The 13,286-nt window shown below is 40.4% G+C and overlaps 1 protein-coding gene across 1 annotated transcript in view; it reads left to right on the top strand.

Annotated features, from left to right (window-relative positions):
• Window positions 1-4,547, top strand: part of slc25a10b (solute carrier family 25 member 10b) — a 9,452-nt gene extending 4,905 nt beyond the window's left edge. Inside the window, exons 6-11 of the mRNA XM_047803616.1 lie at window positions 184-227; window positions 606-676; window positions 1,363-1,455; window positions 2,390-2,467; window positions 2,584-2,640; window positions 2,858-4,547. Coding sequence (XP_047659572.1) covers window positions 184-227; window positions 606-676; window positions 1,363-1,455; window positions 2,390-2,467; window positions 2,584-2,640; window positions 2,858-2,959 — 445 coding nt within the window. The 3' untranslated portion in view covers window positions 2,960-4,547. The remainder of the gene's footprint in view (window positions 1-183; window positions 228-605; window positions 677-1,362; window positions 1,456-2,389; window positions 2,468-2,583; window positions 2,641-2,857) is intronic.
• The last annotated feature ends 8,739 nt before the right edge of the window (window positions 4,548-13,286 follow it).

The raw sequence follows: 13,286 nt of genomic DNA, 5'->3' as shown, positions 1-13,286 counted from the left end.
CACACGCACACACACACACACAGATACACACACAGATAAACTCAGTTCAGATTACTGATATCAGACAAGGTTCTGTCATTAACTGGTTTATATATAAAAAAAAACACAACTTATAAGATTGTGTGTGTGTGTGTGTGTGTGTGTGTGTGTGTGTGTGTGTGTGTGTGTGTGTGTGTTCCTCAGCTATAAGCACGCTCTGGATGGCCTGTACCGGGTTTGGTACGAGGGTGAGTTTAGTGCAGGACTTTAATTTCTGAGACACTTTTACACATGTGTGTCTTGATGAGCTAATAAGTGGCTGTGTGTCTGTGTACATGGCTGTGTGTCTGTGTACATGGCTGTGTGTCTGTGTACATGTGTATGTACATGTGTGTGTCTCTTTGTGTGTCTCTGTGTTTGTATGTGTGTGTGTGTCTGTACATGTGTGTCTGTGTACGTGTCTGTGTCTGTGTACATGTGTGTGTCTCTCTTTGTGTGTCTCTGTGTTTGTATGTGTGTGTCTGTACGTGTGTGTGTGTGTGTCTGTGTACGTGTGTGTGTCTGTGTCTGTGTACATGTGTGTGTCTCTCTCTTTGTGTGTCTCTGTGCTTGTACGTGTGTGTCAGAGGGAACAAGGAAGCTGTTCTCAGGAGCCACCATGGCGAGCAGCAGAGGTGCTCTGGTGACTGTAGGACAGGTGAGCGAGTAAAGTACAGCGTCACACACACACTGATGTTGTTTTTTTTTTCTACAAAACAAAGACGTTCCCGTCCCATCTTGTTTCTATAGTAACAGCACATGCTTAGGGACAAATGCGTGCACACACATGCAGACAAACACGTGCGCACACACACAATGCTGTTATAAATTTTCAAAATTCTTCTCTTTATAAACATGACCCGACTTGCATGTAGTTCTGGTACAGAGTCATGTTTTGACCGTCACACCTGTATGTCCTCACTTCGGTCTCTGGGGGATTAGTGATCATGCAGCTACAAGAACATCAGTGAGATCAGACTCTGATGTTGGGATGTTGATGAGACTCCTGTTCCAGTTCATCCCAAAGGTGTTCAGTGGTGTTGAGTCAGAGTCAGGGCTCAGTGCAGGACACTCGAGTTCTTCACTCCAACCTTCACCTCCACACCATGGAGGTCTTCATGGAGCTGCTTTGTGTACAGGGACATTGTCATGATGGAACAGTGTCCGAGTCTCTTAGTTCCAGTGAAGAGAAATTATAAAGATACATTCAGTACAACTGTGTGCTTCAGACTTTGTGGTACTACAAATGGGTGAGATGGTCAGGGGCACATACTTTTATCCATATGGTGTTATTACTAATAATAAACATTTTTATTTATGTACGTGTGTGTGTGTGTTTTGTAGTTGGCATGTTATGATCAGGCGAAGCAGCTGGTGTTGTCCACTGGTTTCCTGGGAGACAACATTCTCACTCACTTCCTGTCCAGCTTCATAGCTGTGAGTATTGAGACCCCTGATTGGCCGATTTTGATCTTACTGGACAAATCTATTAAACCGTAAAGAATAAAACGGTAAATGTACAGTTGTATAGAACAGAGAGATACACTGTAAAATCGAAGAGTAAATCGGGTTATACTGGGGCAGGGGAGCGGGAGGGAGGGCAGGGGAGCGGGAGGGAGGGAGGGCAGGAGGGCGGGACTTGGAGCTACTTTGCATATTTATAACACTAGACTTCTGAGGAAATTTTGTCTCGTCATTGTCTTTATTTGTCTAGTTGTTTTATCTTTTCTGTAAGTTTTTAATAGATATATTTCTGTGGAATGTTGTGTGTGTGTGTGTGTGTATGAGCGAGATTGTGTCTAATTTGGGTTGCTTGTATAATTGTTGTGATTGTCCACACGATTTAATTTGCTGGTGTATAATGATGAGTTCCTGAACTTTTCTGCGTTAAACAGTGAAATGTCTCCCCCTAGTGGTGTAGTGCGGCGTGTCCTGTGCGGTACACAGCAGGATTCAGTTTTCTAAAGTTCCATCAGATCCAGTTTGCATCCTGTGATCTAATCTCATGTGATGCATAATTTCTTACATAAATTGATCCAGACAATCTGAAGGTCACAGGCCCGAAGGTCACAGGCCCGAAGGTCACAGGCCCGAAGGTCACAGGCCCGAAGGTCACAGGCCCGAAGGTCACAGGCCCGAAGGTCATGGCAAGGTCAGATGTGTGAAATGGGTTTGCTTCAGTAGCTGATTCTTGTTTGAAGGATATTTCAGACAAACAGATTAGTAAGGAGAAGGTTAGACAGGTCGTGAAGCTGATGTTATCCAGGTTTAGTTATATTTAGGGGTTTGAATTGTGGCAAACAATATTGGATTACTTTGTGTCTCTCTCTGTCTCACTCTCTCGGTCTCTCTCTCTCTCTCTTTGTCTCAGGGAGGATGTGCTACATTTCTGTGTCAGCCGCTGGACGTGATAAAGACACGACTGATGAACTCTAAAGGAGAATACAGGGTGAGTCTCAGAAAAATATTCTGAAATGTGGAGTACATTGATATTTTAATATAAAATACATTTGTAATCATCATTAAATCGGTGCTGTGTGTGTGTGTGTGTGTGTGTGTGTGTAGGGAGTGCTGCACTGTTTGTCTGAGACCGCCAAACTGGGACCACTGGCCTTCTACAAGGTGTACACACACACTCTCACTCACACACACTCTCACACGCACACTAACTCTCACACACACTCTCACACACACACCCACACACACTCACACGCACTCTCTCACACACACACTCACACGTACGTGCTATCTGCTCAAATGTTTAGTATACAATGATTTGTTTTTATATCTTGATGTATTTACATCTCACATTAAGACTAACCGTCCAATCACATCACAGGGTTTAGTTCCAGCAGGAATCCGGTTGATCCCTCACACGATTCTGACCTTCATGTTTCTGGAGCAGTTGAGGAAGCACTTTGGCATCCTGGTGATCAGCTGAGCCCAAGCTTTGACCTTTGACCCTTTTGACCACTCTGGACTGAGCTGGATCTGGAACATGTTCTCTTAAACACACACACAGACACACACACACACACACACACACACACACACACACACTCCTTAAAGCAAAGGGCATTATATATACGAATATGCACAAGAATGGGAACACACACTGGAACAAACAAATCAACACTTGTGTTTTTGAAGTATGAAATGTGTGTGTGTGTGTGTGTGTGTGTGTGTGTGTGTGTGTGTGTGTGTGTACGTGGCCTCTGTTGTGCCTCTGTGTCTCAAACCACAGCATGTAGACAACAGTGTACTACAACACACCTGTGAAGCTAATGATCAGCCTATGACCCATACACACACACACAGTGTGGTGTACTGTCCATTTATTACACTGCATAAAGTATTGGCACCCCATCCTTTAACTGACAGAATATAACCACCGTGCAGATGTTCCACGACTCGAAGAGCCAAATTAAATGCACCATTTCAAAAGTTCAACCTTCCTCCTAACATCTCAGTAATCTACTTTCTAGTTTTATGACGTTTAATAATAATAATATTATTATTAATAATAATAATAATAATAATAATAAAAAAGGATGATATTTCAGCGTAAAGTGTTGCGTTCAAACTGCTTCCATTTGGTTTTACATTATTCTCAAATCATCTTTTATTAGTCCGTAAATATTAAAGTTCACTGACCTTAAAAATAGACTTTTATTAACTCTGTCTATGAATATTAGATATGATGCCATGAGGAAGGAAGAAACCTGAGGTTTTTTTAAAGGTGCTGCGTGTTGAGACCTTGTGAAGAAAACACTAGGCACTACATCGATTATATCTTACTGAGCATGAAACACACCTTCAGGAATAGATTTGTTTTTGTAAACATTTATATGAATAATTTATCATTTATTAGCTTATTAATTTATTATTAATTATCAGTTTGATGCCTGATTGACTCACTGATCCTGTACTCAATACTTTTCACTGCCTGACATTAATGGCCTGCAGTCAGTAATCACAGACCTACAGAATGATCCGTAGCTGAATATTGAGATTTTATCCTGAAGCTCTGAGTGTGAGTCAGAGCAAAAGTTTATTTCAGGTTTATTTAAAAATGAGAAAGAGAAAAAAAAACACATGAATAATTCAGATTCAGAACTGCATCGGTTTCTTCACTGTATCGTAATTTTTCACTGCTTCGTTTATCAAGTACTTGAGACTAAAGACGTTTACTATAATTCCAACCCTCGTGGGTTTGACGCCGATATTAAACCGGTTTACTTGATGTGTGTGTGAATGTGGATCAGCTGTAAGATCAGGACCAATCTGTACTGGAGAATGAATTCATTTTGAATAACGCTGTATGTTAAATACACAGGAAGTGACGAATGTGACGTTTTCCTGTCAGGCTGCTCAGTGCTGATGGTTTACCTGAAACTGTAGATAATTCAGTGAATAAATCTGTACTAATGAGAATGATCTTCATTCTATTCGTGTTTAAACTAAAGATACAAAATGTAGAGAAAAGATTTTAAAAGATTTTACATTAAAGGAAAGAGTTTATTGAACAATGTTTGGCTTTGTGTTTGATTTTGTTCATGTAGAGAATTAGTGTCACTGGGAAATAAATCAGTTTAAAGGAAAAGAATTTGACACCTTCATCACTTCATTATCTTAATAACTGCAGTGAAAAACTGAAGAACTTCGGATATCTTGTGTCTGTTTAACCAGAAGTTTGATGTGAATCTATCTGTGACCAGTGGAGGGCGCTGTGTGTGTGTGAGTGAGATACAGAGCAACCTACAACAGTGCTTTTAAGTATTTATTGATGAATGATCAAGTAAAAGAGTGTGTGTGTGTGTGTGTGTGTGTGTGTAAGTAAGCGTATGTGCGTGGGTGTGTGTATGAGAGAGAACAAGAGTGTTGTGTGTATGAGAGAGTGTGTGTGTGTGTGTGTGTGTGTGTGTGTGTGTGTGTCTGTGTGTGTGAAAGAACGAGAGTGTTGTGTGTAAAAGTGTGTGTGTGTGAGAGAGAGAGAGTAAAAGCGTATGATTGTGCTTTGGTGTGTGTGTGTGTGAGAAAGAGAACAAGAGTGTTGTGTGTGTGTGTGTGAGAAAGAGAACAAGAGTGTTGTGTGTGTGTGTGTGCGTGGATGAGACTGTTGGAGTTTATGTTGTGTGTTACAGAATAATTCTCAGCTGTTCTTCTGCTCTGGTTATTTCTGCACTTCAAGACAAGCCCAAGGCATGATGCTACAGTACCACCCTCATGTTTCACTTCTCAGCAGAAAGTTTCTTCACCCACACTGTGTTCGTTCTTCCAATTTGGTTGAGGATCATCTCTGTACTTCTTGATGAATTCCAGTCTGGTTTTCTGGTTCTTACTGTTGAGAAGATTGTATCTTCTGGCATGGCCTCAATATTTCTGCTCTCCGAGTCTTCTTCAAACGGTGGCTTGTGAGACCTTCACTATGAACTGTGGAGGTTGTTGATGATGTCACAGACTTGTTTTTGTTTAGTATTTTTTCTTCACTGCTCTCACAATCTTCAGCCAAGGATCGATTTTCTCTCTTTTCTCATCTTCAGAATGGTTTGCTTTTCCCATATAGCCAGGTCTCGGGTCTAGATATTGGTCTGAAACAATCAATGTAACAATCGATCGTACACCTGTGAAGCAAACGTTACCTGTCAGTCACAGGTTGCAATACTCTGTACTGTACTGTACTGTACTCACCATCTCACCATCTTCTGATGTTATCAGGAGGCAACAAAGTATAAACTCCTCTCTCCTTAAAGTTACCCTAAAATATTGATAAATATGTACAATGATCATGTTGCTTATAAAACCCATATTGCACAGATGTGTGCAGCTGCTGAGATGGTTTATAAATGTTAAGTTAAAGTAAACGACCCGATGGTGACCTCAGAAGTTCTTCAGAGTTAAAACAAACAGAAAAGTCAACAACATGTCAAACTACAACACATAAGTTTGATTAATGGTGCTTGCAAAGCAACATTCTTACTATCCTGCATACTCTTCCGGACAAAACTTTGGCGCGTAACTTGTCCCGCAGCTTTTGTCCTAGACCCATGAATGAGGTGTCAAATTGACCGGCTCATTGAGGAGAGGTGTGCTATTATTTTTCTAATCGATCTGAGTACCGGTACTTCCGGTACCGGGTCTCAAAGTGGCCTTTTCTCCCATAGACTCCCATTGTAAATTTTGGAGGTTTATAACTCGGCAAGCTTTCTAACTATCTACACCAAACTCGGCCAGCTCCTTTAGGGTTATACTCTGAACAAAGGTTTAATTTGGTGTACCGACTGGCCTTCTGGTTGTGCTGCAGCCCCACCCCCAATATATGCAAAATCAAAAAACTTTTTACAACATTGACATGTGACATTTCAAAACACTCAGAACTATGAGGGGAACTTGCCACGTGCAAGCACCATTCACATTTTCTTCAGGAAATGAAGGTTCTAGTTAATTGTGTTATCCTTCTCCTAAATGCCACGAACAGAACCAAATGGAGACCCAAGAACTTTGGTCCTGAGATGTATGGCTCCAATCAGCAGGAGTAAGGATAAGGAATTCATGGCTTCTAAGAAGTTCAGACTAAGAAGCTTGAGACATTCCAAACCCCATCACTTCATTCTGTGTCTTCATTTATAGCAACATATGTCACAAAGCTGTCATTGAAACTGGACTCAAGGAATATTGAAGTTCAAACTGTGCATCTAATATCTTCAGATCTGGATGCTTGGTGGAGGAGAACAGAATTTCTGCATAGCAGTGATAAAAGAAGCTGTGTGACCCGAAACGCTCCAGTCTGGAGATCACTGAGAAGTCAGCAAAAGTGAAAATTAGGCTCTGGAGCTATTTCATGAAAACCAGCTGACAGGTTGTTAAATTAGAGGTCTGAATGGAGCAGACTGGAAGATGCAAAGAACCAGAATGCACACTGAAGATGTTTAACTCCTAGTCTCCTTGGTCTTCCTCCGTGTCTGTAAATTAAGTGGGTCCTGAGTCAGTGCCTACGCGTTTGCTCCACCTGGCCTGAAAGATGATGAACCTTCTGTTCAAGATGAACCATCTGAAGGAGGAGAGACCAAGAAGTAAGCATCTTCTTAGTTCTGGGTGAGATAATCATTTACAGATATTGTATCTTGTTGTCAATGCTACGACTTTGTATACTGATGCAAGTTTGAGCCGCTTGTATCTCAAGTTAACGTAACGTGACCCCAATATGGAACTTATGTAAAATTTCCTAGGTACAAGTGATACTGAATGGCTACAGCGTCATATTTAAAAGTGTATATCTTGATGCCAGAAAGTAAAATAACGAGACTACAACTTCATGTTTTGAGACTAAGCACCAAAGTTGTGGCACCAGAATATTCTTCTTCTTCTTCTTCTTCTTCTTCTTCTTCTTCTTATTATTATTATTATTATTATTATTATTATTATTACCTCCAATTCATTTAGATGGAATGAGCACTCGTCTCAATATGTCGGTTCCTCTGACCACAGTGGTCGACGTAAATAGATTTCTCAGTGTTAATGTGTTTTACATTCATTCATTTTCTACCGCTTATCCGAACTTCTTGGGTCACGGGGAGCCTGTGCCTATCTCAGGCGTCATCGGGCATTGAGGCAGGATACACCCTGGACGGAGTGCCAACCCATCACAGGGCACACACACTCTCATTCACTCACACACTCACACACTAAGGACAATTTTCCAGAGATGCCAAACAACCTACCATGCATGTCTTTGGACCGGGGGAGGAAACCGGAGTACCCGGAGGAAACCCCCGAGGCACGGGGAGAACATGCAAACTCCACACACACAAGGCAGAGGCGGGAATCGAACCCCCAACCCTGGAGGTGTGAGGCGATCGTGCTAACCACTAAGCCACCGTGCCCCCCTTATGTGTTTTACAATGCATTAAAATATATGGGAAGCGTTTATTGGCTACATAACTCAGGTTCGATCAACTTCAGCATATTCGTTGTAATTGAGGATGTCCACCTGGTCACCTCAGAGACTCAGTACTGGTTTATATTAAAGTGTATGTCCTGCACTGCTTTGGTTCTCAGTCACAGAAGAGATTACAGCATTAATTACACACCCACATTGGTGCAGCCTCTAAAGTACAGCTTCATCGATCATATGTCATATGAGTCAGGGGATTAATGGATTGCTTTTTTTTCGTTGTTGAGCTAATGGATGGGTTTTGTGTTGTGGGTTTGCATCTCGGCAGCGTGGACAGTGCTTGCTGTTGGCATTTCATATAAACCCACACACACACAGAGGTCTTTCAGGTCCTCAGTAGTCTCTCAATTTGTATGAATCTCTGTACATTTTTAACATAATCCTAGCAACACGTTTACAGTTCCCGAGGCCTTTGTCTTCATTATTCTTCTTCAAAATACAGAGTTCAATTGACGTAGGTTTCTGACGCAGAATCAACCTCATTTCTCTGCTCAAGGTCTGTGTTCTCCGAGCTGTGATCACTCAAGAGGTGTCTGAAAGCTGTTGTATCCTGTGCTCTTAATTCTACAGGGAGAGCATATGGGGGATCATTAGGTGTGGTGTGTGTGTGTGTGTGTGTGTGTGTGTGTGTGTGTGTGTGTGTGTGTGTGTGTGTGTGTGTGTGTGTGTGTAATGAAATACGGTATTTGAATGAATGGACCTGAAGGACCGTGACATTATTGCACCCACACTGGTGCAGGCGATAGGTGGAGGAGGAATGAGTGACATATTTCAGAGGGTCACAAAATTCTGCTCCTACGAGTAAAAATAAGATTTGCTGTGACAAAAAAAAAAAACCCTGTTCCTGGTCGAAAATTCGTTGTTGTACGATCATCTGTTGCTGATTATTCCATTGAGTTCTATAGACTCAGGTGTTAATTAGATATTCATTATTAATGCACTCGCTCTGATTCGTTAGCTTTTCTATAGCAACAGCTCGTTCAGGGGGACGTGTACGGCTGACGCTCGCCCCACCTAAAGGTGTGTAATCATTGATTTGGTGAGTTTTCCTGTAAGGAGATGTTTGTTTAATTAACATTGACGGAAGGAGTCAACAGTGTCAGTAATTTGTTTTCCTCCACATGAAGTCTTCAGGACAGTGAAGTTTGGTTTATGTGGTTGCTTTTTGCTACGTTAACATCAAGAAAAAAAAAAGATGATTGTGATGGAATGACTTGTTTCCCAGATGTTCCCCAAGATACGAGGTAACAGATGTGAATAAATGAAGAAAAAGTGTTGTTTAATGCAGTTTCATCATTCTAATGTGTAATTCTCAGTAAATTGCTGTAATGTGAGGAAAAATAAGTGCTTTTTGTAGAAATTTCACTTCACCTCGACGTTAAATGTCCTTTAACGCCACACGATGTGTGATGACCTTTACTTATAAACACAAGTAAGGAGTATTTCAGTGTTGAAATTCGGACGAGTTTCTTTTCCACGTACTCATGTTAATGTTTAACCTGGTTTCACACAAACCCACGTCTGTATTCGCTCTCTAATTAATTATCAGCCTTGCGGGAAATACGTGAACGGTTCGAATCCGAGTCGTGCGGCGCCTTTGAAGCGTTATTGCAGTCATTTACATAATTAACGAGGTCCCAGTGCAATTAACAATCATCTGCCATTGAGATGAAACCACAATAGATGTTCAGATCGTGATTGAATCCACGCCGTCACGCAGCACCCGTAAAATCTCTCTTCATCTGAATGATGGAAATGTTTGTAACCAACACCCTAAAGGAAGAATAGTGGTGAGAATCCGACAGCTTATGCTCTGTGCTGTGGAAGCCTGAAAAGATGGAGTGAACCATTGGTTAGAGGACTGGAATAAATGTTTTTTTTTTTGTTTGTTTTTTTAATGAATAATTGTTTGCTGTCTTTTGTATTAATTTATGATCTTAAGTGAAGTTCGTTACATGACGGAATGTGTCTTTATGACCTGGACATCAGGAGACGAGTGTTGCTTTTAATTTTCAAACAGGAAACATTTACATTTAAAAAGCATTTCATACAATTCTTGAAAGAAAAAACCTTCCTGAAAGCAAACACAGATTTGTTTCTGTACTCTCCTCGCTAATATTACTGTACTCTCCTCGCTAATATTACTGTACTCTCCTGGCTAATATTACTGTACTCTCCTCGCTAATATTACTGTACTCTCCTCGCTAATATTACTGTACTCTCCTGGCTAATATTACTGTACTCTCCTCGCTAATATTACTGTACTCTCCTGGCTAATATTACTGTACTCTCCTGGCTAATATTACTGTACTCTCCTCGCTAATATTACTGTACTCTCCTCGCTAATATTACTGTACTCTCCTCGCTAATATTACTGTACTCTCCTCGCTAATGTTTCTGTACTCTCCTCGCTAATATTACTGTACTCTCCTCGCTAATGTTTCTGTACTCTCCTCGCTAATATTACTGTACTCTCCTCGCTAATATTACTGTACTCTCCTGGCTAATATTACTGTACTCTCCTTGCTAATATTACTGTACTCTCCTCGCTAATGTTTCTGTACTCTCCTCGCTAATATTACTGTACTCTCCTCGCTAATATTACTGTACTCTCCTCGCTAATGTTTCTGTACTCTCCTCGCTAATATTACTGTACTCTCCTCGCTAATATTACTGTACTCTCCTCGCTAATATTACTGTACTCTCCTCGCTAATGTTTCTGTACTCTCCTCGCTAATGTTTCTGTACTCTCCTCGCTAATATTACTGTACTCTCCTCGCTAATATTACTGTACTCTCCTCGCTAATGTTTCTGTACTCTCCTCGCTAATATTACTGTACTCTCCTCGCTAATATTACTGTACTCTCCTCGCTAATGTTTCTGTACTCTCCTCACTAATATTACTGTACTCTCCTCGCTAATATTACTGTACTCTCCTCGCTAATGTTTCTGTACTCTCCTCGCTAATATTACTGTACTCTCCTCGCTAATGTTTCTGTACTCTCCTCGCTAATGTTTCTGTACTCTCCTCGCTAATATTACTGTACTCTCCTTGCTAATATTACTGTACTCTCCTGGCTAATATTACTGTACTCTCCTCGCTAATGTTTCTGTACTCTCCTCGCTAATGTTTCTGTACTCTCCTCGCTAATATTACTGTACTCTCCTCGCTAATATTACTGTACTCTCCTCGCTAATGTTTCTGTACTCTCCTCGCTAATGTTTCTGTACTCTCCTCACTAATATTACTGTACTCTCCTCGCTAATATTACTGTACTCTCCTCGCTAATGTTTCTGTACTCTCCTCGCTAATATTACTGTACTCTCCTCGCTAATGTTTCTGTACTCTCCTCGCTAATGTTTCTGTACTCTCCTCACTAATATTACTGTACTCTCCTCGCTAATGTTTCTGTACTCTCCTCACTAATATTACTGTACTCTCCTCGCTAATATTACTGTACTCTCCTCGCTAATATTACTGTACTCTCCTCGCTAATGTTTCTGTACTCTCCTCGCTAAGGTTTCTGTACTCTCCTCGCTAGATAACTTCATGCTAGCAACTGAAAAAACAAGCATCCAAATCAACACAGAAGAAACAACATAATCTACAGTTTAGAAAACAGTAATATTCTCTTTAGAGATACATATAGTAAATGAAATTCATTTTCTCTATCTCTCTCTGTTAGACCAATCAGAAGCCGGAACTCACCTGTGCTGTGTGTCTTTGGAAAACTTTGAAAACCATTTAGGGCTGAACTTGTGAATCTCCACCGCAGCCACCAGAGATGAATAGTTGTGCCATGAGAGACACACACATAATACATGCAGTTGAGTCATGAGGAGAAGGTGATGTAGGCAAAACGATGCTGGAACACAACCAAGCCACGGAAGCTCGGTGTGATGGAGACGTGTGTCTGAGAAAAACATCTGCTTCTGAGATTGGATTAAACCAACGTTCTTCATTCAGACAGTTCATTTCTTCTCTTCTTTCTTTTCTTTTACACCAGATGTACATTTTCCTGTGTGTGTGTGTGTGTGTGTGTGTGTGTGTGTGTGTGTGTGTGTGTGTGTGTGTGTGTGATTTCTGGACCAATTACAGAAAAACATCTTAAATTTATTACACCATGGAATTTCTCAGACTAGATTTTTTCTTTAAAGAGATTCAACTTGTTAAAAGTGAAATAAATCAAATGTGAAGTTTTACAGCTCAATAAAACACCAACACAGAGACCTTTCCAAACCTGCCTCGGACACACAGAATGTTAAAAAACCTTGATCTTTTTAATTACAGTTTGTTTAATTGAGTGAATTTTCGTGCAGCTCATTTTACTGATTCGTTTTGCGACTCGATCGATGCAGCTTTTATGGAAAAGCTTTTGACTAATTCAGGAATTTGAGCGGAAAACTTTTTCAATTTGTGTCTCTATTTTTGTTTCCTAATTAATTTTGACAAATTCAGTGATTCAAAATAAATAATGCAGAGACCTTTCTAAGTAAAGGGCCATGGTGGGGGTGGGGGGTTGTAGAGTTGGGGGTAGATTCGTATAAAAAAACTGTCGCACGATATTCCCTTTACTCTAAATGCAGTGTATCAGCTGAGAGAACAGTTTGTTTGGAACTGAGGAATACTGTAGAGAGAAACACGAGCTTCTCGGCTAGCTTTGCTAATCTGTCACTAGAACCAGTATGAATCCTGCAGATATATAATTTGCATATGACGTGTTTTAGAAGCTGCTCGTAGCGAGTTCGATTTCTCAAAGGAGAAATAGTAAATAGGCCACGCCCACCACGCCAGCAGTAGATTTAACTACACGCCCACAAGAGACAAACTTCATGCGACACATTATTAATGACTTGTGGCTTTAGTTTCGCTTCTGCTACCTGCTAGAAATATAAATTTAATTTGAATCTTTCACATTTTTATTCCATTTATATATATATATATATATATATATATATATATATATATATATATATATATATATATATATATATATTATATGATATTCAAATAAATTAAATTAAATTGAATTTATCCTCGCAGCACTAGCAAGAAAAAATTATTCCAAACCTCAGACAGAATAAAAGGTGTAACTGATCGACTACATGTAGAATTCTTCAGGTTCTTTAAGGCAGCAGATCCCAGCTCTGGTTCTGGACTTGGTCTAGTCTTGTTTTACTCTAAAAGATCTAAGTAAAAGCAGGTTTATGTGTTTGAGATGTGCAGGGCGTGGGCTTTGCTAAAACCAAGGTTAGGAACAAACGAACAACAAACAAACCAAACACTGAGTCTTGGGATTTAAACCCACTTGCC

Source organism: Tachysurus fulvidraco, chromosome 18, assembly GCF_022655615.1.
Source record: "Tachysurus fulvidraco isolate hzauxx_2018 chromosome 18, HZAU_PFXX_2.0, whole genome shotgun sequence".
NCBI lineage: Eukaryota > Metazoa > Chordata > Actinopteri > Siluriformes > Bagridae > Tachysurus > Tachysurus fulvidraco.
Note: the sequence above shows the minus strand (reverse complement) of the source record. Positions and strands in the feature narration are given on the sequence as shown.